At 50.0% G+C, this 26,224-nt stretch overlaps 2 protein-coding genes and 3 non-coding genes across 5 annotated transcripts in view; all 5 read right to left on the bottom strand.

Moving 5' to 3' along the window:
* Window positions 1-1,961: 1,961 nt before the first annotated feature.
* On the bottom strand, window positions 1,962-7,176 carry HSPA8 (heat shock protein family A (Hsp70) member 8). The gene is made up of 9 exons (XM_032133907.1): window positions 7,072-7,176; window positions 5,911-6,120; window positions 5,270-5,475; window positions 5,031-5,183; window positions 4,382-4,937; window positions 3,900-4,102; window positions 3,415-3,613; window positions 2,892-3,124; window positions 1,962-2,450 (listed from the first exon to the last, which is right to left on the bottom strand). Exons 2-9 carry the CDS (start codon window positions 6,113-6,115, stop codon window positions 2,265-2,267), a joined length of 1,941 nt encoding a protein of 646 aa, XP_031989798.1. The 5' UTR covers window positions 6,116-6,120; window positions 7,072-7,176; the 3' UTR covers window positions 1,962-2,264.
* LOC116455786 lies at window positions 2,718-2,814 on the bottom strand. Its single transcript, XR_004244477.1, has one exon. It is a non-coding gene; the product is annotated as a small nucleolar RNA SNORD14 (small nucleolar RNA).
* LOC116455788 lies at window positions 3,689-3,785 on the bottom strand. The gene has a single exon (XR_004244479.1). It is a non-coding gene; the product is annotated as a small nucleolar RNA SNORD14 (small nucleolar RNA).
* Window positions 4,174-4,270, bottom strand: LOC116455787. The gene has a single exon (XR_004244478.1). It is a non-coding gene; the product is annotated as a small nucleolar RNA SNORD14 (small nucleolar RNA).
* A 3,219-nt stretch (window positions 7,177-10,395) lies between the features above and the next one.
* CLMP (CXADR like membrane protein) overlaps window positions 10,396-26,224 on the bottom strand; it is a 40,076-nt gene continuing 24,247 nt past the window's right edge. The window contains exons 2-7 of the mRNA XM_032133917.1: window positions 19,078-19,235; window positions 18,243-18,444; window positions 17,291-17,458; window positions 16,906-17,028; window positions 15,245-15,386; window positions 10,396-13,692 (exon numbers count right to left, since the gene is read on the bottom strand). Of these exons, the coding sequence (XP_031989808.1) occupies window positions 13,398-13,692; window positions 15,245-15,386; window positions 16,906-17,028; window positions 17,291-17,458; window positions 18,243-18,444; window positions 19,078-19,235 (1,088 nt within the window). The 3' untranslated portion in view covers window positions 10,396-13,397. The remainder of the gene's footprint in view (window positions 13,693-15,244; window positions 15,387-16,905; window positions 17,029-17,290; window positions 17,459-18,242; window positions 18,445-19,077; window positions 19,236-26,224) is intronic.

The raw sequence follows: 26,224 nt of genomic DNA, 5'->3' as shown, positions 1-26,224 counted from the left end.
AATCCCCCAAGACATATGAAACGTGTGTGGATGTGCCCAGAAAAATGCTTCATTTCAGTTAGGTTCTGCTGTGGCTCATAAACCAGCCCATCACAAGCACACCCCTCTCCACAACTTGTGTCATCCCTCAGATCCCAACCCCACTTCTCAGACACTCCAAAGGCTCTGGACAGCCCTGGCCGGCAGGGAAAGCCTCGATTCACTGCTGGCTTGGCCCAAAGGCACAAACCCATTAACCCTGGCTTTTCCCATGGCCCAGGACCTGGGCATTGACTGCTCCTGCAGCAAATTCTCCCGGCTTTCAGCTGTAACAAAAAATCCCGGAGGCAATCGGGTGATGGAAAAACAGGGACTTGAGCAGGGACAGGAAAGCAGCACCGAGGCTCAGCAGTGGCTGCTGCACTCCTGCCTCAGCTGCCTTTTGCCTTTAAATCCCTCCTAAAATGAAAATGTCCAACCACAGCTCCCATCTGTGCCTTTCCTTACACCCAGTTCTCACCATCCCTGAGGGGTTTTTATTCCTTTTTTTTTTTAAATCTCAATCAGTTTTTAAGGACTGTCTGGAAGAGTTAACAGCACCTCTGCACTTGCTGGGGGTTAAGGAGTTGCCTCTTCTCCAAGGTAGGAAAAAGGAGCACAGCTTGGTTAATTGTGCTCAAGGCCACTGCAGATTATTTATAAACCCGGGTTTACTCATCAAACACAAACTGTTCTACCCCATAAACTGTTTTTCTTCAAGAAACTGCAAAAGCTTCTTCTCCTTTTCTTTTGCAACCAAAAATGGGGCCTCTCTGCCATTCCCTGGTCAGGTGCTGCTATCTGGTGGCCCAGCACCAGCAGTGCCAGCAGGGTCCCCAAACCAAAGCACATTTAAACCCTGCTACTTTCCCTCCGTTTTGTGGGATTAACGAATGTTTTGGTGATTCCCCAATTGTTAGGGAATTCTAATAGCTGGCAATGCACAGGCAGCATGGGGACACTGAGGGACAGCCCTGCCAGGCTGGCCTAAGCCCAGGGCAGCTGGTTTGGGCTGGGACAGGTGAATTTCTGCACAGAGGTTTGTCCAGGGTTTGGAATAGGACAGGGATGAGCACTCAGGGATGTTTTTGACCCCAACTCAGCCCAGGGACATCCCAGACCACGGTGGAGGGTCATGGTCAGCATATGGAGCTGAGGAAGGAGAAGGGAGACAGGAATTTTGGTGATGGGAAGCGCAGGAAGAATTCCATGATTGCTTTTAGCTTTCGTTTTACCCAATAATTTGCTTTATGTCAACGCACAGGGCTCAGGTACCACACACAGCTGTAAAAACAGGAAGGCACTTGGAAATTGAGGGATCAGGGTTTGCCCTTATGGAGGGGAGGATTTCTGCTGGGATCCTGGGGAAGGAGTCATGGGAATGGCTCAAGGGGAAACATTTGGTAGTGTCTTGAACATGAAACATTTCCTGGAGCATCTATCCCAAGCTCCTTCCACCTGGCACTGCTCTAGGAACTTTGACAGACTGTAGCTGCACTGCAACTACAGAAATACACGCTTAGATAGCAGTGGATTCAGAAAATGCTCCGTGCCATCACCAATGACTGCTGGAAAGGCCACCCAGAGCCACCTCCCCAGCCAGCAAATTCTCCAAATCCAGTCACCATGGACCTTTCCTGCAAGGAAATTCCCTCAAGACCAAGTAATTATCCAGGATTTTACACCTGGAAGATTTAAGCTGGACTTGAGATCAAAGGTCTTTTCCAACCTAGTAATTCCAGGATTTCCTGCCACAGGTCAGGAACAACCAGTTCAGAGTTCTCCCAAAATCCATCTAGAGCCTAAAAGCTCAAGCAGCACCTGGTTCCAAACCTCTTTTCCCACTGCAGTGCCCACCTGGGTCAAGCTCAGAGAAGCAGCTGTTACCTGGATTTAGGTTGTTTTCCCTTTATTTCCACAAACAAGTGAAGGCAGAGACAGTGTGATGCCCATTAAATAGTTTTTATTCTTTAGGACATGAATTGCATTTCCACTCATTTACAGTACTTAAAGTGCAATGGTATCATCTCCCACCTGTGCACATTTTCAAGTATTTAAAATGCCCAGAAAATGTTTTGTTTCATTTTAATTCCTTTTTTTTTTTTTTTTCTTTACAGCAGCTCAGTTATGGAGTTCTTAATCTGGCAAGATAAACCCAGATGTGCCTACAGGTTTGGGTCCTTCACTCCAACCCCCAGGGGTCTCCTCCAACACTAACTGCTAGTGGAATGCATTTCCCAGTGTCCTTAGTCCACCTCCTCGATGGTTGGGCCAGAGGAGGCTCCCCCAGATGGAGGAGCTCCACCCCCAGGGAATCCTCCAGGCATCCCACCGGGCATCCCTCCTGCGCTCTGGTACAGCTTGGTGATGATGGGGTTGCAAACCTTCTCCAGCTCCTTCTGCTGGTGCTCAAACTCCTCCTTCTCGGCCGTCTGCAAGAGAACAAAGAGCTCAGGTGCTGCTGCTGGCCCTGGTGGACACAGCTCAGCAGAGAACCAGCACTACCCTGGATTACACGTTCCAAGATCTGGGCTGGTTTAGCCCCACCAAGCCAGACTTGTATTAGACGAAGATCATTTCTGCTTGGTTTAGCATCTCCCACTGCTCCTGGAGCAACAGGATCTTCTCTAACACATTCCTGGAAGAAAGCCAGCCAGGAGAAGGAGGGATTGGAAACTATTTGTGCTCCCAAGCTGTGGTCGCTCAGACATCCAAGGAAGGTACTTGGACCAACACCAGTCTTTCGACTTCTGGTGGAAACTACGAATGGCTTTGGAATCTCTTTCATCACAGCAACCAGGGCTTCTCCTCCATCCTGACCCTTCCTTGTAGCTCAGCCAGAAACTGAGAACTGAACATGGAATCCAACATACCTGGTTCTTGTCCAGCCAGTTGATGATCTCATTGCATTTGTCCAGGATCTTCTGCTTGTCCTCATCAGAGATCTTGCCCTGGAGCTTCTCATCTTCCACAGTGGCTTTCATGTTGAAGGCGTAGGACTCCAGGGAGTTCTTGGAGGACACTTTATCCCGCTGCTTCTCATCCTCTGCCTTGTACTTCTCTGCCTCCTGCACCATCCTCTCAATGTCCTCCTTGCTCAGTCGGCCTGCAGAGAACAGAAGTCTTGAGTTTGGACTCAGTCCTTTTTAGGGAAAGATCACAAATCCCCCAAAATTACACTTCAGGCTTGGGGGGGGGGGGGGGGGACAGAGGACGCCCAGAATGTGCCTTCCTAGGAATTCATTAATTGCTGCACTAAAAATGAACACCCACAGACACAAATCCACGTGAAAATGCCAATGACAGCCAAATTCAGATTACAACAGAAGGCACAGCTTGACGAGGCCATTTTTAAGCCCTATCCAGTGTCCCACCCTCAGGACAGCAGATCCTTACCCTTGTCATTTGTGATGGTAATCTTGTTCTCCTTGCCAGTGCTCTTATCCACAGCAGACACGTTCAGGATGCCATTGGCATCGATATCGAAGGTGACTTCGATCTGGGGGACCCCTCTGGGAGCAGGGGGAATGCCAGTCAGCTCAAACTTGCCCAGCAAGTTGTTGTCCTTAGTCATAGCACGTTCTCCTTCATACACCTATGGAGAGAAACCATCAAGTTACATCACTAATGCCATAATGACTTATTTATTTATTATCCTGAAGGGATGTGGTCGCTCAGACATCCAAGGAAGGTACTTGGACCAACAGCAGTCTTTCGACTTCTGGTGGAAACTACGAATGGCTTTGGAATCACTTTCATCACAGCAACCAGGAACTCACAAATTACAAGAATTTAACACCTTTGGCCTAACAGTTCCTTTAAGCACCAACCAGTAAAAGCATGGACAGTGTCTTGTTATTGCCCCAGAGCTCTCTGCTTACCTGGATCAGCACCCCAGGCTGGTTGTCAGAATAAGTTGTGAAGGTCTGGGTCTGCTTGGTGGGGATGGTGGTGTTGCGCTTGATCAGGACTGTCATGACCCCTCCAGCTGTCTCAATACCCAGGGACAGGGGAGTGACATCGAGCAGCAGCAGGTCCTGCACGTTCTCTGACTTGTCTCCAGACAGGATAGCAGCCTGCACAGCTGCGAGGAGAGACAGAGCATTAAAAACCCTGCAGAGCAAACACTCTACAAACTGTGAGGATGCACATGGCTCGCTCAGACATCCAAGGAAGGTACTTGGACCATCACAAGTCTTTCGACTTCTGGTGGAAACTACGAATGGCTTTGGAATCTGATTCATCATTGCAAGTCCAAGGGAAATTCCTACAGCTTTGGAAAGCTTTAGTGATTCAGGAGGAAAACCCAGGCCCTACACCAGTTTGCACCACTACGAGCTGCAAAGTGTGAGTAATTAATTACCTGCCCCATAAGCCACAGCCTCATCAGGATTGATGCTCTTGTTGAGCTCTTTGCCGTTGAAGAAGTCCTGCAGCAGTTTCTGGATCTTTGGGATGCGTGTGGAGCCACCCACCAGCACGATGTCGTGGATCTGCGACTTGTCCAGCTTGGCGTCCCTCAGCGCCTTCTCCACGGGGTCCAGGGTGCCGCGGAACAGGTCGGCGTTCAGCTCCTCGAAGCGAGCCCTGGTGATGGAGGTGTAGAAGTCGATGCCCTCATAGAGGGAGTCGATCTCGATGCTGGCCTGGGTGGAGGAGGACAGGGTGCGCTTGGCGCGCTCGCAGGCGGTGCGCAGGCGGCGCACGGCGCGCTTGTTCTCGCTGATGTCCTTCTTGTGCTTGCGCTTGAACTCGGCGATGAAGTGGTTCACCATGCGGTTGTCGAAGTCCTCCCCACCCAGGTGGGTGTCCCCTGCTGTGGATTTCACCTCGAAGATGCCGTCTTCGATGGTCAGGATGGACACATCAAAGGTGCCGCCACCCAGGTCGAAGATGAGGACGTTCCTTTCAGCACCAACCTGAAGAAAACATCGATTTTCATTACTCAACTCACCTTCTACTACTACTTTTAACAGTTTACTCACTGGCCAAACACAGTGATCCCTACGTACCTTCTTGTCCAGCCCATAGGCAATGGCAGCTGCTGTGGGCTCGTTGATGATTCGCAGGACATTGAGCCCTGCAATGGTTCCAGCATCTTTTGTAGCCTGGCGCTGGGAGTCGTTGAAATAGGCTGGGACAGTCACTACTGCATTGGTAACAGTCTGCAAACAGAGCAAACAGATCAGTTATGGGTGCTAAATGCTCAGAGAAAATTACTGATCACATTTCACTCTAGTCCTAGACTCACCTTTCCAAGATATGCTTCTGCAATTTCCTTCATTTTCGTTAAAACCATGGAAGAGATTTCTTCTGGGTAGAAACTCTTTGTCTCGCCTTTGTACTCAACCTGAACCTTAGGTCTGCCAGCATCGTTCACCACAGTGAAGGGCCAGTGCTTCATGTCAGACTGCACCACAGAGTCATCGAATCTGCGCCCAATCAACCGTTTTGCATCTGGAAAAGATGGTTTGACCATGTCAGTGTTTATTCACAATTAAAAACATGGAATTCGTACTATGAAAGCAAAAAACCCTAAACCACCATCCTTAACCTGGAATTATTACTGCCTTGTTAAGACTCAGGAGCAGACACCAAGTTTCACCTCTTTGATATGCAGAAACTCAGGGCTCTCACTCTAAAAAACTGCAAATGCTGTGCCACAAACCAGCTTGAGACACCTCATATTAAGGCTATTCAAGACTGACTGCCCAGAAAAACGTGCTACAGGGCTAATAAATCTTAACTTCCAATAGCGCAGTTGCAGTCAGGCTAGAAATAATTAGCATGTTTTCATTTCCATGAGAAAGCTTAAACCTTGCCGTTAATAATTCTCCCAACCAAGAAAAATTTCTTTAATCACTAGCAAGTGTGTCAATGCTGCAGCCTTACCAAAGACTGTGTTGGTTGGGTTCATGGCCACCTGATTCTTGGCAGCATCACCGATGAGCCTCTCTGTGTCTGTGAAGGCCACGTAGCTCGGCGTGGTGCGGTTGCCCTGGTCATTGGCAATGATCTCCACCTTCCCATGCTGGAACACACCAACACAGGAATAGGTGGTGCCAAGATCAATCCCGACAGCTGGTCCCTTCGACATCTTGTCTGAAGAAAAAAAAATTAAAAACAACAATTTAGTTAAAAGTGAAACTGATACAGCTTGCATAGAGAAATCGTAGCTAACCCAGGCTTTAAATGTTCAAGAGCAGGCCTAAATGGAGCTAGGAGCAACCCGGTCTAGTGGAAAGTGTCCCATTGCAAGGGGCTGTTAACTGGATCCCTTTTCTGCCGAAACCGCTCCGGGAATTCCGGCCCCGTTATCCCACGTGGCCCCAGCGGCGGGCGCACACCGGATGCATTCTCCGCTTCGGCCGCTTGGCGTCCCCCCCGCACACCGCGTTGCGCGGGACTCCAAGTCCCAGCGTGCACCGCGCCTCCCGCGCAACGTGACCGGCGCTGCGGGGCGTGTCCGGGGGCTGCCGGGAAATGGAGTCCCCGCCGAGCGGGCCGCGTGTGCTGGCACAGCCCCAGCCCCGTGCGACACCGAGCCCCCCCTTCCGAGCCACCCCCCCCTCCCCACATCCCACACGCGGCCGTTCTCCACCCACGCGGCTTCCTCCCTCCGCACCGCCGGGCACTGCAGCCCCCGCTATGCCCCGGCACCGCCCCGGGCCGCCCACCAGGGAGGCGAGATGGACGCTGCGTCTCCTCGAGCCCTCCCCTCTTTTCCCCTCCCCCGTTCCAGCAGAGACTAAGGGGGCAGGGGAATAGAACCGAGTCCCCGCTCCGCCCCACCTCCCGCAGATCAGATTTAGGACACAAACGCGCAAAAGCTGGGATTAAAAAAAACTACCGCAGCAGCGAAAAACGGCTCTGTATTTAACATTCCCTCCCTATCACCGCAGCGGGACGGTCCCTGAGGACACAAAACCACCCAGGAGTGCCCCCCGCCTTTCCCAAGCCGCCGCAGAGCTTCCTCCGGCACCCTCCCTACGCCATTCCAAGGCAGCTGCATTCCCGCACACCCTCCCCGTGCCCTCCCCCCAGCCCCGTTACCCGCAGTCCGGCCCGGTCTCTCGTTCCCCCACAGTACAGGACCCCAACCCGGCTCCGGCTCGATCAATGCCCCGCGCCCGCCGCGCCGCCCTTTTATACCCACCCAGAACCTTCCAGAAGGCCACGCCTCCCTCTCACTGCTCTGACCAATCAGCGCGCTGCTCCCGCCCCCTCGCTCGGCAGTGATTGGCCCGCGCCGTGCGTGACGCGCGCCGGAAGGGGGCGTTGAGCGCCGGCCGGCCCCGCGTTCTCGAACCTTCATGCGCTTTCCCCGCGCCCCCCCGAACCCCGCGGCGGGCGCGGCTTTCCGCGAGTCTCGGCCAATCAGAGGCCACGGCTCCGGTGACGACACGGCTGATGGGCGGGGTTCGGAGGGTTCGGGCGGGCGCGGCAGCCAATCGCTGCGCGGCGCGCCGAGGGCTCGTTTGCATATTTCGCAATGGGGCGGGAGGGGCCAATCGGCGCGCGGGAATGGCGGGTGATTTGCATAGAGGGCGGCGGGGAAGGCGAGCGGCGGGGAAGGCGAGCGCAAGATGGCGGAGCCATGAGGGGCGGCCCTGGGCAGCGCAGCCGGGGATCCCCCCGTGCTTCCCCAGCCCCTCTGTGCCCGCCGAGATCCCTCCTTCCCCTCAGGAGTGGCGGCATTCCCCGTCCTCATGCTCGCAGCCATTGCCTGGCGTTTCCCTTGTGCTCCCCGCAGCGTGTGCTCAGTAAATCTCCCGAGTACAATAGTCAGCATCTTCCATGTTCCCTTCTGCAAAGCAAAGGAACATTCCCCGGTTTGCCCCCGCGCCCTGTTTCTCTCGCAGGAAGCCGTGTTTGTGGTGTTTTGGACAGTGGCAATATTTCTTCCACAGAGCAAAGCCCATCTGAGCAGCTCCATGCTTTATAATCTATCCTAAATGTTCCCATCCATCCTCAGCTCCAAGCCAAGCCAAGCACAGGGTGTTGCTCCTTGGCGTGCTGGTGCTGCTCGCTGCATGGATAATCCAGCTGCCAGCATGGATTTACTTCCATAGAAAGGGGAATGGTGGAAAACCGCGGGTGCTTTGTGTCCCTGGGGATGGGGGGAGCTGGGCAGAGGTCGGGAATCGCCTGAGGTCACACTCAGGGCTGTGACCTGCATCCAGTGCATCCAGTGTTTGCACGGAATAAAGGCCGAGTGGAAAAGCTGGGGAGTTTCATTTGGAGCAGGGAACACAAACACCGAGTCCTAGCCAGGCTCTGGGACACGGCACAGTGGGAAAACAGGCAAAGGAACTTCCATTTAAAGGGGTAAAAACTGCACAAAAAGGCATTTCGGGTGCTCCGAGGTTGGCTTTGGACAAAAAAGCTCCTGCTGATGCTTAAAAGTCCAATACAGGGACACAGGAAGAGATCCCCCAGCCTCTTCCTTATGTTTGGCTGTGATAACTTGCTGTGTGCAAGCCACATCCTGAGACAAGGGTGTCAACGTCGCTTTTCATGGCAATTTTGGGTCACCTCAAAGAGGGGACGTGATGCAGTCTCCCAGCCTGGCTGGTGACCCGCTGCCAGACCACGAAACCAGTCCCACACCACCAGTGGCAGATGTGCTGGACCCACGGGAAGCCACTGGTGTCGAGCCAGTTTGTGGCTCCTGTTCTTGCTCTGCCACAGAACCTGAGCAGAGACTTTAGGGTGGTGGTTTGGAGCTGGAATCTGGGTGCAGAAGGTTAAAGCCAGGACGGGGGAAGGGGCTCTGTGTCGTGGAGCGCCAACTGTGCCTCTCAAGATGAGGGCACTCCATACAAACCATGCTACAAAGCACACTCCACCCTGTCCAGGGTACAGGCTGCTGTGGTATTCTGCTCCCAGCTTACTCCAGAGATGCTCCTCAGTGTAACTCACACTGAACCCACCATGAGAGCCGTGCTGTTCGCCGGGGGATTGCCTTTGGGGTGGTTTTTGGGGTTGTTTTTTTTTAAAACCATGGGCAGAATTTTGAGGAGGGCCTAAGAACAGCACTACCTGCACCTTGGGATGCCACAGTGACATTTAGATGTGCAAGCACACTTTGCAGAGCAGGCTGAGAGCAAGGGGAAGCAGCCTGAAACTGCAGTGAGTCAGTGCAGGGAGGAGGGCAGTTTGCAAATGACTCATTACATCCGAAATTAGAGGCTGTTAAACTGGACAAAAGGAGCTCATTTACTGTATATCACAAAGATTAAGGCTTGGCAGGCTGGACGGGTTTTAGTGTGGAGGGTTTTTTCAAATTGTGGATTGAAACGTTATTTTTGGGAGTGAATTTAGTATATGAAGGATCCAGCACTGCTTCTCCTTTAAGTGTTTAAAACAGAATTGGGAGGAGAAGAGAGATTATCAAAGGCGTTCCTCCTGCTCACAGCAGCAGCGCTTATTTATACAACACTTGCATCTGCTGAAGTTTGAAAATCACACATTTCCAAGGCCATCCCTTCCCTTTCCCACGGAGGGGTTCCCCCCCTCTCAGTGTGTCAGGACAAACTGCTCCCGGTTAAAAATAACCCCAAATTCCTGATCCTGTACAAAAGTCTGCAACTGCACAACTGCTCTCAAAATGTGCATCACCTGATCAGGGTTTTTAATGCCATCAACTCCAGCGGGAGCAGGAACAGCGTTTGCTCTGGAATTAGGGACAGACAGGACACACCTGTGAGACCACTGTGTTGTCACCACGCTTTGTTTTAAATACTGCCTAATTATGTTGCAATTTTTACTCCCAGATTTCAGTAAGGAGGATTGCTGATGTCTGGAGATCTCTGCAAAACACCCTGGGGGGAAAGAAGGCTGAGAGAAACCAAGCACCAGCACCTTTAGCTACCCTAAATCCCACCCACAGCTCCCTGGCTGGAGACTCCCGTGAGCTGGCTCCAAAGGTTTATCTGCAGAGGAGATCGGAACTGTCTGGACACAGCTCAAGGTTTCCTCCTCACCTCAGAGCTCATGAGGAAAGCCAAACACGTGGGCTGGTTCAGCAATAAGGTTACAGCAGGGCGAGGATGAAGCCACCAGTTGTTGTTGTGCTGGCATTATTTATTTACCACCCTGGCTTCCAGCACCTGCATCCTCAGCCAAAATATCCCAGGTGAAATGGCCACATGGAAGACAAAACGTTTACTTCCATGCACCCAGGGTTTTGCATCTTTTGTGAAATGTCACCTAATTTAGACTGAAAAGTACCCAGGAAAAAGCCCAGCTTCCCCACGCTTCCCATGCAAATATGCACACAGGCCTCCTTAGCTTCAAAATGCTTATTTTTAACTTCATCCTTTTTTTCCCCCTTTGGATTCAGCTTGACAGCATGAAACACATCCCAGAAAATGGTACAAGTTGAGTTGAGCTGCAGCACTTCAGCTGCAGCACCTTTATTTATAAAACAACCAACCAACAAAAAAAAAAAAGTTATGAAATCATTGATTCAAAGGAATCAATAATAAATATTTGCTTTCCTCTGAGTTGTTCAGACACAGTACAAGTACACCAATCATAGCAGGTAGCAGAGATGGAAGCTTAGTTTAGCTGCTGAGAAACAAAAAGCTACATAACATGGTAGGCATTTAATCACACAAGTAATAGCTGGTATATGACAGTAAAAGCTTTAATACACTATTTTACAAAACAGGGTTTGGCTTATTTGCTTCCCTTGTGCAGCTCCTGGTCGTCTGGAACTTGGAAAATAGAATACCTTTGGAGTGATCCCTTTCTCCTGTTCCCTTTGGATGATGAAATTTCCCCTTCCCTGTGAATCCCTGATGTGTGGGCTGGAAGCAGATACCTGGACAGGGCTTGGAAATTCCAAGCTGGTACCTGGACAGGGCTTGGAGCAGCCAGGATTGATCCCCCAGACCAGGTTTCAGCCACTGCACCTCTGACTGACCTTCCCCAAGGCTCCCAAACCTCTCAGCCCATGCCATCAGACAGCTCACGGCACAAGGAGTGGCTTCTCTGCTGCAGGACAGGGCTGCTGTGTCCTGCAGCCCATTCCCAAACGCTCCAGGAAAGCCTGCCAGGGCAAATTCTCCTCCCTCCAGGCTGCAGAGCCTCTCTCAGCTAATTACCAGTCTGGGCTGTGACTCAAAACTACCCCAGAGCCTCAGCTGTTGGAATTGTCACCCTCAGTTTGTGGTGAGGAGCTCCTGGATGCTCAGGGATGCACGGGAAAAGCACTCCTGGGTCTCTGTGCAGGAGTGAGGATCCTCAGGTGCAGCACAGGGAATGTTAAGCACAATGAGCACCCACAGAAGAACCCACAAGCTGCTTTAGCCATCCTATTCCTGCTCTTGGGATTTTCCCAGCTCTGGAGTGGTTTGGGAGTGCTTTGGAGAGCCTGAGCCTTCAGGGCTCAGGAAAAGAGCAACTGCAGGGGAATCACAGACACACAGAGCTGCTGCTTCAAACACAGCTGATCCAGGGGTGTGCTCCCGGAGCATCCAGGGTGAGATGACAGAGAATCCACCACCAGGAGCTGTCATGGGAGGAGCAGCTTGTCGAACACCTCATAGCAGGTCTCCCGTATTTAAAACTGACTTGGGATTGTTTTCCTTGCATGGCATCAGCAATTTGTCCTGCCAAGGGTTAAATCTGGGGTAGAGAAAGCAATGGAATTTTGGTGTATCTGGTGGAAATGGGTGGCTGCTCCTAGGAAGAGAAGTTCTCACATGGTGTAGGGCAAGTTTGAAAACTATCTCCCATGTGGAAGTAGCCCAAGCAGGGCTTGGCTTTGATCAGGTTGTTAAAGATCTCAAGTAAAGAAATTAGAATTCTGGGTCTCAGTCAGAAAGGGAGATTAATGACAGTCCAAGAGTGAAAGAATTAGAGATCTGTGGTTCTTCTGTGCTCATCCATCTTCTGTAGGCTCTTTCCACAAATTGGAGAAACCCCTTCCCTCCCTCAAATGGGGAAAAAAACCCCAAAACACCCTCTTTTTTAAATAGAAAATCACCAGTCTAGGAATACAGGAATCTAGAACCTACAAGCTCAGTGTCTTGTGTGTAGCAGTGGTCAGAGCCAAGTCCTTCAGAGGAAAATATCAGTGACAGAACTCTGCATCTCTCCCTACCTCCCATCCTTTCCTAACTTCATATTCCTTGGAAATGCTTATCCTGGTTGCTCACAAAAAGTATTTTTTACAATTCCTGCAATTTTTAAGGAGTCTTGCTAAAGGTTTCAGCCTCAGCTCTAGCACGTGGCCCAGCATTTGGTGTAGGAGTGGGACAACGCACACAAAGGTTTCCTAATGGAAGCAGCGTTTTGTGCTTGTTTACCTGTCCCAGGTGTGTTTTCCTCTGTCAGGGAATCCTTCAAGCCTTCCCTGGGGGTCAGCTCAGCAGTGCTGTCCCTTCAGTCTCGGGAAGAACTTTCCATAAGGCTTCTCCAGCACAGCTCCCCCCAAACGTGGCCAATTCTCCACCTGGCAATAGCCGAGAGCTCTTCCAAATGCTCCATCCAGGCTTTTTGGTACATTGGTGGCCCTTCCCATTCGGGGCCCTGCCTCCCTGCTGGATTCAGTGCCCAGTTCTCCTCTCTCTAAGGCTCATTAGCCATGGGCACCCCTCCAGTGGGGCTCCCGTGGCTCTGCAGTGCTGCCCACGAAAGCAGAGTCAGGCTCCTGGGCCTATCTCTGGGTGCATCGTTAAGTTTATTCTGGCAATTAAAGCACCTCTGTTTTCTTGACAGAAAAGGTCCTTTCTTTTTAGTACAGAGTTTAGTTCAGACACCTTAATACTGCATCTCTTGTTCTTTGGGAGTGATCCTTTCATTTCCACTTTAGTTACAGCCTCCAGTATTTCACTGAACGCAGAAAATGTGAAGCACCTGTCAGTTCCCTTTGAGGCTGGACACCCTCAGCCTCAAAATCTTCACTTAAGACAATACATCTTTGAGAAACTTCTCCAAAACCAGTCCAAGAGACTTCTCCCTCCTCACAAAACCTCGCTGGAATATTACGCATCTTTAAGCCTCTGCTGATCCCTTTTAAAAAATCCTGAGGTTTGGCTTCTTTTCACTCGTACAGCGCTTTGCTGTCGTAGTTTTTAGATGCTCAGTGTTCCATTTTCAAGAGAGGAAAAAAGAAAAGGTAATTTAAAAAGAAGCTCCCTTTTCCCTCCAACTTATCTTTTTTCAGTAAAAGAAAATTCCGTATCAGAACCTCAGTGTGCTGCAAGACGTTCAGAAAGAACTGAGTGGGAGGGCTTCTCGTGGTGTGAATAATCCCAAGCGATTAAGATTAAGCTGACCAGGAAGAGAACTAGCTACCCTAACGATCGCTACGTGGCTGGTGGTGCGTGTGAGGTGTTTGTTCTGGACAGGGGACACTCGCTGGGCAGTCACACGGTCTGGAACGCCCGGCTCTGGGCAGGTACCATCACCGGCGTCACTCCCATCTTCACCAGGTTGTTGTAGTCGACTTTCTTTGGCTCCGTCTCCTTCCTGTCCAGCTGCCGCTGGCTGTACTGGGGAGGGGTGAGGTGGGGAGTGGCTTCGGTGGACAAAGTCCGCTGGCTGCGGGAGGCACTGTTGGCTGTGGACCTGGTGGACGAGGAACCCGAGCGGGAGCTCCTGGAGCCGGAGGAGGAGGAGCTGGGCTTGACGAGGTGGGCCTTGGGTGCCTCTGCATCCTCCCTGCAAGGGAACACACACAGGGCTCAAACACCACGCGGAAAGAAGGGGAACACTCACTGAACCCCTCTGCAAACCACCAGGGTATAGCCTGCGTTTAAACTGTCCGAACTCTGTGCTGTGTGACTTTGTGGGCTGAACTCCCCTTTGCCCCGCAGAGCTGTTGGTAAATGGGCTTGGAATAAACACGTTGCTCACAAACAGCTCTGTGCGTGTGCAGTGAACGCCAAGTGTCGGAGCAGGCAGCGCAGATAGAGCTGTCTGCTCTGTAATCCTCAGCCAGAACGACAAATGGCCTGGGCAAGACTGCCTGGAACCGGTTCTTCCACTTAAAACCACCCCTGTCGGGAGTGAAAGAAGCGCAAGAGCTGGGTCCTGACAGAAAGAGAGAGAGAAGGAGGGAGAGGAGGTAACAGGCAGGCATGAAAGGGTGATACAAGAGGGTGAGGCTCAAACTGAAAAGGCAAGATGAGAAAGCAAAGGAGACGGGGAAAGGGGAAGAAATCAGCAGAGGCTGCCTTTGTGCTGGAGCAGTCAGCAGCTGCAGGGATTACGGAGGTGCCTGATGGCGCAGAGATGTCACACGAGGCCAGGCAGCAAATAGACACAAAGATGGATCAAGGGTTTTGTTTCTTCGAGGGCGGCAGCAGCTCAAAGTCATTCCTGGAAATAAATCTTTCCAGCGCCTTCCTTCCTGAGGAGTTTAGGCCGGGTTGGCTGGAGCCCAAGCTCTGCTTAGGGGAGTTCAGGGGCCAGGCCCCAGGCAGGGAACAGATGAGCTCCAGGAACAGGAGTCAGCATTCCCAGTGCTCCTGCTCCCCTCCGCACTCGGCTCAGGGTATTGCTCACCCGGAGCTAAATCCAGGGGAACAGTTGTTCAAAAGGCTCAAGGAAGGCTCAGAGAAGCTGTCAGCTTCATGGTGGGTCCAACAGAAGCTGCAGTTGAAAGGAAAAAAGGGGGAGAGAAGGGAGAAAGAAGCAGGGAAGAAGGGGGAAGGAAGGGGGAAAGAAGGTGGGAAGAGGGGAGAAAGAAAGGGAAAAGAAGGGAGAAAAAATGGGGGAAGAAGGGGGAAATGAAGGGAACGAGAGGGGGAGAGAAGGGGGAAAGAAAAGAGGAAAGAAGAGGGGAAAGAAGGAAAGAAGAGGGGGGGAGAAAGGAAAGAAAAATAAAAAAAAGAAAGAGAAAAGAAAGAAGGAAAGAAAACCACCCCCAAACCCTCTCAGAACCACAACGGTTAAGCTTTAATTGAACACCATAAAAGAATATGCAAATGCTTCAAAATACCGAAATTGCAAATGTGAGAGAAAACAGTTGTTTGAGGTCTGTGCTAATTCGCCCGGGGGGAGGAGGGGGACTTTCCTATCATTTTCTGGAAAGTCTTCATCACAAGGATTCTCACAATCAAGAAATTTGTCGGTGAAAGACTTTAAAAGCTTTTTGGAACAACCTTTGAAGACACTTAAAGCTACTTACAGTTACTTAAAACGGCGGTGGAAAGACGTGTGAAACTGTGAGAAGGGAGTGGGGGAGGCGGGATTAAATAAAAGGCGTTACCTGATTTCATTCGGTGCCTCCTCTTCCTCATATCTCTTCTTTTCTTTCCTCCTTATCGTCAGCCTCACCACCAGGAAAAGCAGGGAGAGCCCCACCACCACTCCACACACTGCCCCGGCGATCATGCCGATATTTTGTGCATCTGTTGGCCAAAAAACAAATGTATTGGTGAACCCTTGTTGGTGTGCTCAGGTTCTAGTCCACGCTACACCTCCCGGCACTGGGTGTAACTCGGGACAGAACGTCGTAGTTTATTTTTTTAGGCGTGTCTCCGCACTGAAGTTGAACCAGTTTTTTCTCCAGCTAAAGCTGAGCTGACAGCGAGTGAAGCAATCACCTCTGGAAAGGTGAAACCGCAAGTGCTGTGCCTTCAGCTGTGGGGCAGTGATGAAATAAGGAGGCAAAATCCCCTTGTAAGAGCACAAACCCACAGAAAATACAAAGGCAGGACAGCCCACGTGTGACACACGGCACCAGGCAGCGCGCCAGAGGCAGAAGAATGTTTCATCTGTAAATGTTTCCCCATGAGGATTTTTTTTTCCCCCCCTTCAACTCCCTTTGAACGATTACAACCCACTTGAGAACGAATTATTCAAATGTGGGGGAAAAGTGACCTGGCTGAGGTAGACAAAGGAGGAAAGGAAGATCATCCTGTGCGGGGCATTTTTCATCCAAACCAGCCAAGATCATGAGAGAACATTTCCCATGAATTGTGGGCCCTTCGCTGATGCTTTATGACAGCCTCTTCTGCTAACAGTGGTTAGGTTGGGCTTGGCTGAAAGTTGTTTCCTTAAGGCTCACTCCCTACGGAGGGTTTAGCAAAGCCAAGTGAGGTTTTAAACCAGTTCACTTCAATTGGCGTTAAAGCTGCCTGGGCGCTTTTACTTCACATGCCTGAGGCAAACCGGTTTTCCTTATTCCATATTCCAGTTATTTCAGGCTCGGCTGGGCAGAAAAATTCCAAAGCTGTGGAATCTCCAAGACGAAATTTCTTTGTTAGGAGGCTTATCACAGCAGTTCCAGCTGGGAAAGCTGCTCAACTGTATTGTTGGGGTTTGGGTGATAAACTCCACCCTTTTCCTGGTATGCAGATACAAAGGACACCCTGCCGGGAGCTGACACACCCTTGGTGGGTTAATCAGGAGATCTTAACTGCTGCTGTTCAGGACACAAATGGCTAAATCCCGATTAAAACCAAACTATGTCAAAAGTTACTTTTTATCCTGCGAAAATCCAGTCAGCCTTTCCAACTGCCTTTAGATATTTTGCTGTCCCAAGTGCAATCAGTACGGAATTTGGAGTGATGGAATATCCAGAGAGAGAATTCATACCCGGGAGTCACCTCATGCAATCACTCCAGTCGGAAGAACCTCTAAACTCACCAATTTCCCTGCTTGTATTTCCTGAATCATTCTGAAAACCAAAGGTTCTAACACACCCAGACCCATCTAAAGTGATAAAAACATCGTTTGGGCTCAGGTTTTGATGCTGTTACCGTTTTAGGTGAGGGCTGCAGTGCGAATCAGAAGCGCAATAAATAGAGATATGTATTTTTATGCGATTAGAATATGAAGGGGCAAAGGTGCAGAGTTTTCCAGGTGGGAGAGCTGGGAGCAGCGTGTCCTACGTGGAGCAGGGACACGGCTGTGGGCAGTACTTACGCTGCACTGTCACCTGCAGCACGCAGCTCTCCTGCCCCGCCTCGTTGGTGGCCACGCACTGGTACAAGCCCGTGCTCATCTGCGTCACGTTCTTCAGCAGGACCTGCCCTGGGTTAGAAATGTCTGGAAAACGGGAAAAAACGCCACTGGGGTTCATCAGATGCACCAAGAAACTTCAGCTGTGGGTAGTGCACAGAGGCACAAATTGATCTGTGGCGTCAAATCAACTCCAGAACAATGCAGAGGGGGAAAGAAGGGGGAAAGAAGGGGAGAAAGGTGGAGCATCCCCCCAGGTGCAGCCGCAGAAGTGGGAGGAGTGTTTGAGCACCACTGTCACCACCACCCAGTGACCCCAGAGCTCCGAGGGAAGGAGGGCTCCACTTACTGACTCTGGCGTTGGGCGGGAGGTGCTCGGCTCTCTCGTCCTCCTCGCTGATGCGCTGCCAGCGGTAGGAGATGGGGGCAGTGCCCGAGGCGGAGCGGCACTGCAGGGACAGCTCCTTCCCTTCCAGCATCTCCCCCTCCAGCCAGCACTTGGGCTTGGAGGGTTTCTCTAGAAGCAGCAGGAGACAGGTCATGCAAACACAGCAGAGTTTGCTCAGTGGAAGCCCTTCCTTTGGCATTTAAACAGCTCCCAAGGGCTGCCTTCCTTGGAATGAGTTAAGGAATCACACCAGCGATGGTTTTTAGGGGACTTCAGCTGCAACCCCACAGAGGAGCCATGGCAGTGCCATTCCACCACTCTGTGGCACTTTGCCTCGTGGCCACTTGCATCAGTGGAGCTCTAGCACCACATTCCTCTTCCAGGCACAATTTGGAGAACATCTTTCCCTCCCTTTACTTGTCCAGTTCTTCCTTCTCCCCACAGCGCCTGGCAGGCCGCAGGGTTCTTCCACGGGATCAGGGAGTGCGTGAAAAGCTGAGCAATAAACTGAAATCAGGGAAGGGAAATGCCAATCTCAGCTGCTTGTTTGTCACCTGCACTGACTTGGGTCGGGTTGCGGGGCTGGGACATGAACTGCCAGTCCTCAGCAGCAGGTCTGGGCAGGGTGATGGTCAGCTGAGATAGAATATCAGCCTGCTTTGGGTGATGAGATCATAGTGATCATTTGGAAAGAATGGTTGTGCAGCTAATCACACCTACCTCAAACCGTTCTTCAGGCTCTTCTTCTGGCCTGTCCTTTGCCAAAAAATGCCAAGGCAGATATAAAGTTGGGCACTGACACTAGATCTGGAGGTGTCTTTGTGTATTTATACCCCGCTGAAACAAATCTCTCCCCAGGAAGTGAGTCTGGGTTTCTTTTTATCCCTTTGGGAGAACAATAAACTCTCCTTACCTACAACCTTGAGGGTGATGCGAGCCCATTCGTACTGCCCAGCGTTTTTCACCTTGCAGATGTACTTCCCTGCATCGCTGGACTGCAGGGAGATGATCTGTAAGGATGCATCTCCAGCAAGGAAGTTGGAGGTGAAGGAAACACGGCCCTTCTGCTCCTCATTCAGGTCATCATAAACACGGCCCCCGGAGTAGGTGATCACCTGAGGAGCAGAGCAAACACCGAGTTGTCATTTTATTTTCACACAGATCAACAAATCCAAGCGTTTCCAGGAGCTGCACACCACGGTTAAGTGACTTGTCAAGGGTCACACAGGAAGCCTGGGGCAGGGTGGGAAAGCAAACCTGGGTTCCTACCCTGAGAATGATGCAAAAAGTGAATTTATGCTGGAGATTTACATTGGGCACTTAAACAAATGTCAAAATAGGCAGCAGTTTATGCCACAACACATCAAAGCAGGCTGTGGGTTTGGCTGTGCTAATTTTAAGTCACTGCAGACCTAATTTTTATAAGGACTGAACTACTGTGTTTTGTACTGAAACCAAGGATTTGAAAACTGGGCCTGCGAAACCCAAGGTTGTTTTGAAAGCCTGAAGGGCACTTCTGAGCTTTATCTAATGAAGACTGACTACATTTAAAAAAAAATTCCATTGTAACACAACACACGAGGATATCAAATAACTTCTACACGTTATAAATCTCTCTGAATCAGCTCTGTTTTCTAAACACTGCTCTCGTCATCAGAATAACTTGCAAAGATCATCACAGGAGTGCTGTTAAATCGAGGGCTGGTGGTGTGAAGGCAGAAATAAAGTGATTTTCTCAGCAAACCCACCGCTTTCTGCACAGTCTCGGAGATGTGCAGCAGCCACTCGATGTCCAGGCTGCCCTGCTCCAGCAGCCCCAGGCGGTGGTGGCAGGGCAGGGTCACGTTTTCTTCAGCCACTCTCTTGAATTCGGTCTGAGCCTCGCAGAGCCAAACAGAACAGGAAGCTGGAAGACAAACGCCAGTGCTCAGGGTGCGTCTCGGGTGGGGTTTACTAAGCCAGGTTTTGCTGGATTCTTCCTTGTTTTCTCCACAGCATCCAAGCAAACCCCCCAGCTCGACTCCCTGCACAGATCACAGCTGATTTAAGGAGACAGCTCTACGTTCCCAGGCATTTTCACACTGAGATTGAAGCAGGAGCAGATGGCTTCACACTCCGGAGCTGTCAGTGCTCGAGCGGCACCCACACCCTCTGCACACTCCAAATTTCAGATAACCTCCCCAGCTCTGCCCTCACCTCTTATTACCTGATTTCAAAAGCAGTATTTCCACCCAGAAGACCTTCGATTTATCCCTATATCCCTATATCTGACAAAGGCTTGGAGTCCCTTCCCTAACACCAGATGATATTCGTGTATTTCAGCAATAAGAAACCAGCCTGGGAAGAAGAGGGTTAAACTTAAGGAAAGCGTGGAATGAATAGGGTTGGGAAGTATCTTTGGATAGCAACGTCCGAAAAAAGTATGAGTTGTCAAAGACGGTTTGTCAGGATTTAAAAAAGAAATGAAAAGGAAACTGCCAAGCGGACCCACTAGAGGGAAGCAGAGCCCTTGGAATGCGAGACAAAATCCCCCAAAACGTGTGTTACCGCCCTAAAACCTGGCCCAGGAGATGATGCACCGCAGGAGAATGGGATGTTCAGCCAGCACTACGTTAGGCACTGTTTATCTGCATCCGCGCTGAAACTGAGCAAAAATCTGCCATCGATCCTTGGCTTTGCCCATCTCCGACTTGTAAACGTGGACCCACCGTGGAAAGTCCAAATTCAGTTAAAACTGACTCACAAGGTCAGGGGAACGGGAAAGTGGCAGGCGTTGGGGCCAGGGATCCCCCAGGTCAAAATCAAGAATTTCCCAACCAAATTTCCGTGGGGCACCGATGCCGTTTGCCCTTGGGGTATGAATCTTCACAGGGCACTTGGGTTGTTCTAAAGTTTTGCTGTTCGAGACAAAACCCTAAAACCATTTCTTTTTTTTTTTCCCTGTGAAATGAAGTGGGAGGAAATGTTTTGCTTCCTGGGCCAAATATTGTGAAACTGATGAAAACTGGGGACGTTTCCAGCACTGAGAAGTCCCATGTGTGACTGAACACACAATCCTGGGGTGACAGAGCAGCAGCACAAGAGGTTCCAGCTGCCCAGGCTGGATTTGTTCCTATACTTTTTATATTATTACATACTAATGATGGACTTTTGTGCTATTTAAACAGCGGATCCTGAACCTGCAAGTGAAAAACAGACGGAAAACTGACGTCCAACATGATGCTTCCTCATCTTTTTCCTCGTTTCTTCGGGACCAACTTTTAGAAAATTCCTTCTGTTCCTGCTCGCATTCCCAGACCTTCCTCTGAGTCACCACGACCATCCCTCAGCCCCCGAGATTCTGGTATTTCATTTATCCTTCCCAAACACTTTAGCAGAAGTTATCACCTACTACGTGCATTAAATACCCAGAATTTTAAGGCAGGTGGAGCCTTGCCAAAGCTTCAGCTCTCCTCCCCTGCCGGAACTGCTGGCAGTGAAAGCTCCTTTTCAGCCACATGAGCTGCTTTCTTTAATGGGAAAAGTAATCCAGTTTATCACTGGATTCGCTGGTCTCAAACTCCATCTGCCAAATACAATTAGAATTCCTGCCCAGGACGAATCCAGCTTTTCCCTGGAGCCCACGTTGCTGCGGGCTGCCCTCATTAGCACCGACACTCGCTACATCACTGATCAATAACCTTAATTTAGGCACCACAACAGGGACATTCACACGACATTTGCAACATTTCCTGAGCCTTGTGGAGCTCTGAGGGTTTGTGCAGAACCTCGCAGGTGTTCTGGGTTTTAAAACTTAATCCTGGGCGAGGTTTTTAATGTAAAATGATAAATCTTTTGCCAGATTATGACAGCGTTTTCATTCCTTTCTGTCTTAAACACGCTGGGTTTAGCAGGGCTCATACCTCAGCCTAATTCTTGCTGCTCGCAGGAAAGATCTGTGGATTTAAGGAAGAGTCCTGTGCCTATAATCTCATCATGTGAATGGGGAGAAAAATCAGGGAGACATCCAGTGGAATAATGACAGATTCCTATAGCACCCTTTACTTTTTCCAAGAATCAGCAACAATTCGGAGCTGATTCACTACTGAACCAATAACCAGATTCTCACACACCATGCAAACTTTTCCATAACGTTATTAGAAAAAAAAAAAAATCTTATTAGAAACCCCCCCTGATTTGTCTCTTTAATCCTTTTTAATGCTTTAACAATGCCTGAAAACTCCCAAAGGAGTTTAAGTTTTGCAGGTTCTCTAGACAGGACTCTCACTTTATTTCCTTCCAGCCACCTGTACCTGTTTGATCAAAAGGAGGCTCAAAACAGCCTCTTACAATTACCCAACCTAAGGGCCAGGTAGAGAAATTCCCCACAAAAACATCCCAAGAGAGCTCAACATGAGCAAATCTCACATTTTCCCTAGTTTGGGTAGGGTCTCGCTGCAGCAAACAGGGATGAAGTGGTGATTTATGTTTGGATATGTGCTGGAATTTATGGCACATGAGAGAAAAAGGAGCTGGAAACAGATGCAGGGGGCTTCAAGGTTTTATTGTCCAAAGAAGAATAAACGCTCCCCGAAGCTGTCGGTGTTCCTGCAGGTGAGACCTTGCAAGGACAGGCCAAATAAATGAGATGCTTTTAACCATTTCCCTCCCTCCCCAGCTGAAGTTTCACCTAAAAGGCTGCCAGAGGAACATCTGCTCGTGGCCAGCCCCTTCCAGCAGCACTGGCCAAGGCACAGGGCTGGGTTGCAAAGGGATTTATCCCTGGCATCCCTTTGCTGTTCCAAACCTTCCCCTCACAAAGCTCCGCAGCCCTGGGTGGCCTCAAGGGCTGGATCCTGCAGACAATGGATGAAAAAAGGGATGATTTTCCCAGAAATCCCATCCAGAAGCAATGCCACATTTATGCAGGCTCCACAGTTCTTACCCAAAAAACCCTCTTCCCCTTTCCACATCCTGTGGGCAGCTCTTTGTGCTGCGAAGAATTCGGGAATCGCTGCTTTTGGCTTTACTCAGCTCCCATCCCATGACTCCAGGAGGAGGTGGGATTGGTTTTCCTGCTTATGCCAACTCTTTTTTTTTTTTTTGTTTTTAATGCTTTTGGAAGCATTGGCCTGAAGGCTTTGGGTGCAGTGCCAGGCTTGGTGGCACAGCAGAGGGGAGGAGCAGTGACCCTGGGTGACTGTTCCCATTGTTCCGAGGACAATAACTCACCCCACACCCTGCAGACCAGGGACAACCATCCTCTCATCCCTCCCCATGCTTAAATCTCCAGGGAAAACACAGCAACAAAGATTTTAATCAAGCCCCAAGCCATCCAGACAGTGCCCACACGAGCAGGGGAAGGACTCAAAGGGGTTTTTTGCCCTCTCAGCCCCTTCTGCCTTGCACACATGGCAGAGTTTAAATTAAAAAAAAAAGAATACGGACAACAGCCTGGATCCCTCATGCAAAGATGTCAGTCTTGAGGAATTCCTCAGAACTCATTTCAACGTTTTAAGGGCTTCTCATTGTGAGTGTATGTCATAAAAGGGTTTGAATTTCAGCAGAATCAGCCCTTTGAAATGGGTGTAGAGGGAAGGGGCCCTTGCAACACAGCAAGCAGCAAATCCTGAGTACACCAAGACTCTATTTGGCCTTATAAATTGTGTCCATCCCAAGCAGTGTTTTCATGCCTGAATCCTTACCAGGCTCCCACATTTTCATGTCCATGCTGTGCTGAAGCCCAGAGCATTTCCATACCCGTTACAGCTACATGTCCACAAACACACACATCCCAACATCAAATATACATTACCAGACAAGCAGAATCAAAGGGAAAATAAATGCTTTGCTGACGTTTTTATTTGTAGGCAAATTCACATCCTAAAAGCTAAAGAGCTTCCAGACTTAAATCTTTCATTAAGTTCAGAAGGTTTGAATTAGGGAGCAATGCTAAAAATAGATGCTACTATTTAAAAAGTAATAAGTTGTGCTGTATCACTTAACTGCTGGAATTAGGAGGAACAGCCTAGAAAAGATTCAGAGAATCAGGATAAAAGAAATGCATAATAATCGTTTGTATGGCCCAAGCCATACCTACACCAAGCTCACTGAAGATGTGAATATCCATACTTCAAAAATTTCAGCTTCTTCAGGAACATCTGTGCAGTTTGTCCTTCAGCAACGCTTTTTATAATTTATTTTGGCTTTTTATCAAAGATGACATTTTCAACAGACTATTCCAAGGCCCTGATGCCCAGGGAGGAGCAGAAAGGCCACCTGTAATTTTCCTGTAGCTCCAGACGTCGGAAGTGACTCAGGAAACGACCGGAATCTGCTGCTGAAGGAAACGTTCTTCCACACCCCAGCAAGAGCAGGAATTCCAGTGGTATCCACACACACAGTTTGTACCCTGTCCAAACAATTCCCAGCTCACCTGTGATAGGTGCTCTGCCTGCTTTTGTTCGTTAAGATCAAAATGTTTCCTGGGTGGAGGTGGGACAGGAACAGAACGAGCCCTGGTGTCAGGGCACATCACGTCCTCCCTGGAACAGGAACTGTCCCCTGCAGATGAGTTCTCCAGTGCATCGTTCTGTGGGATACTCCTAAAAGTCATCCTCACTTCTCTGACTGGAAATGGGATCCTTCCGAGAAGGAACGTTTGTCCCTGTGGTCCTGAGTCACACACTCTTCCCAAAATCCAGGCTGTTGGAAAGAACACCTCAGCGCATCCAGAAATCCCATGTTATAGCTGCTCTCAGCTGGACCTGAACTGCTGAAATGCTTCATTTTAGTAAAAATAATCCAAATATGCAGTAACTTCCTACTTAAATCAGCTCAGAGAGAATAAACATCCACAGAGCTACACCAGAGCATTCCTTCAGCTGAATAATCCTGCATTTGCCTCGCTATTTGGTGCTAAAATCAAAGTATCTGGAAACAGAATGTGTCTAAATTAGGCATATGCAGGGATAATATGTTTGGGAGCTCAAAACAAAAAGCCCAGGACAGCCTGCCATGTTGCAGCTCTGAACCACTCCCTCATGCCAGGAATTTAAGACATTTCACATCTGTTGGAGTCTCATCTTGCTGGAGTCTTGTAGGAAATGATTTACTAAGTTTCCTTACGAAAAAGCAGGAGCCTGCCCCCCATCCAGTGCTAACGAGAAAAACCTGAGTGTTTTGCAATCAGCAGATTGAGAATTTTAGCTGCCGGAGCAGGAGGCTGACAACGACTTTTATGGCCAAGGAATTACATCTTGAGTCAAACTTGCAGGGCTGCTTGCGTGACTTGGGAGTTAAACCAGTGGAGTGCTGAACACACCGCAGACGAGCTCCACACTCAAGTATTTAAGGCTCAGTGGGCCTTAAAATTAAACTCTTGAGAAACCAAACATCTTCCCCCACTGGTGCTGTTCAGCAGTGATGACAGACACGGGCACACGAAGGCTTTTATGTCCCCTTGGACTCTCTTCCCCAGTTTTTGCTGCGGGTAAAGCGGGACAGGGAAAAGCTGTGTTGGTTTATCCCAGAGTTATGAGGAGAACCCAGAAAGGTTGACACCCCCGCTCATGCTCAGACCACACCAGCCCTAAGAGTTACCCTGACAGCATTTCAGGCCAAAACAAACATCAAACAGTGTCTTCTTACAGACAGCTCTGCTGCATTCCTCGCACAAGGGAGGAGAGGCTGGAGGCGGCCGCAGTCTCCTGAGGATAATTAAGGGAGCGCAGGCTGCGCTCTGGGACATCTGCTTTCTGTATTCCTTGGCTGGCACAGACACAGAGGCCAAGGGTTGCCTTCTCCCGAGAGCTCCAGTGCTCCCAGTGACCAAGGCCTGGCCCCAGCACGCTGCCTGCAGCCCGCCTTGGGTTGCAGGAATTCGGTTGTGAAGCGAAAGCATCCCAGCTACGAAAAAGGCCAGATAAGAGGCGGCTCCCCCTCCCCAGAACGGGCTGTGGTGAAAGAGAGGGGTCAGCCCAGCCCCATGCTGATCCACACAGCGCTGCAGAGCCTCTGGAATTGGAGCCACATGTGCTGAGGCCGGGGGAGGCTGTGCAAACAGAAGGCACAGGGGAAGAGTTCTGCATGCGGCCGAGTTTCCAAGTGGTGACGTGAAGCGTTTGGAATTGAGGCTGCAGAGGAGTGAGGAAGGCGCAGGGAGAGCAAAAAACCAACATTTCACAGAGCAAAGCCTCTGGTTTTTAGAGGTTTGCAACAGCTGAGCAGGAATTCCAACAGCAGGCTGGAATTGGGCTGGTGATGCTTTACCTGCAGAAATACCAACAGTGCCCGCCAGTCCTGCCTTGGAAATCATGGCTAAGCCAGGGAAGGGATGTGGGATGGCTTCACCAGCACAGCATCAGTGCACGCCCTGTAGGAGTAAATGCGCTGTTCCTGGTGTCTAAGTGAGGTGGTTCATCAAATGCCTCCAGCAGCGAGGGTTCAATATTCCTCAGGGAAAATTTAAGGATTCCTTTGTGGATTAAAGACAAGTGAAAAACTAATCCTTCAGTGCCCAGCGACCACATGCAACTAAAAATCCTACCTACAGTAAAAAGGCCAAATTCTGTCCCTGAAATACCAGAGTTAACTTTCAGCACCAACCCACATTGGATCCAAAGTCTAAAGAGGCTTGGGAATATTGGAAAAAAAGCATTGAAGCACTCCATTAGCCGAGGACCTTCCCAGGCAGCCAGCAGCTGTGGATGTGCTTTCCTTTCTCTCACTGCACTTTAAAAAATCCAGTGCAAGCAGGAGATTCTGGCTTTACATCCCTGAGGACTCAAGAACAGAAAACAAAGCACCAGCACTGCATCTCCCAATTCAGTGGTTCATGGAGTGCTCGTGCACAGGAATGTGTGAGATCCCTTTGCCTTTGGTCCAGGCAGTTTTATCAGGGAATTAGTCCAGGTG

Source organism: Corvus moneduloides, chromosome 25 (genome assembly GCF_009650955.1).
Source record: "Corvus moneduloides isolate bCorMon1 chromosome 25, bCorMon1.pri, whole genome shotgun sequence".
NCBI lineage: Eukaryota > Metazoa > Chordata > Aves > Passeriformes > Corvidae > Corvus > Corvus moneduloides.
The sequence above is the reverse complement of the archived record's forward strand: the minus strand, read 5'-3'. Positions and strand labels throughout refer to the sequence as shown.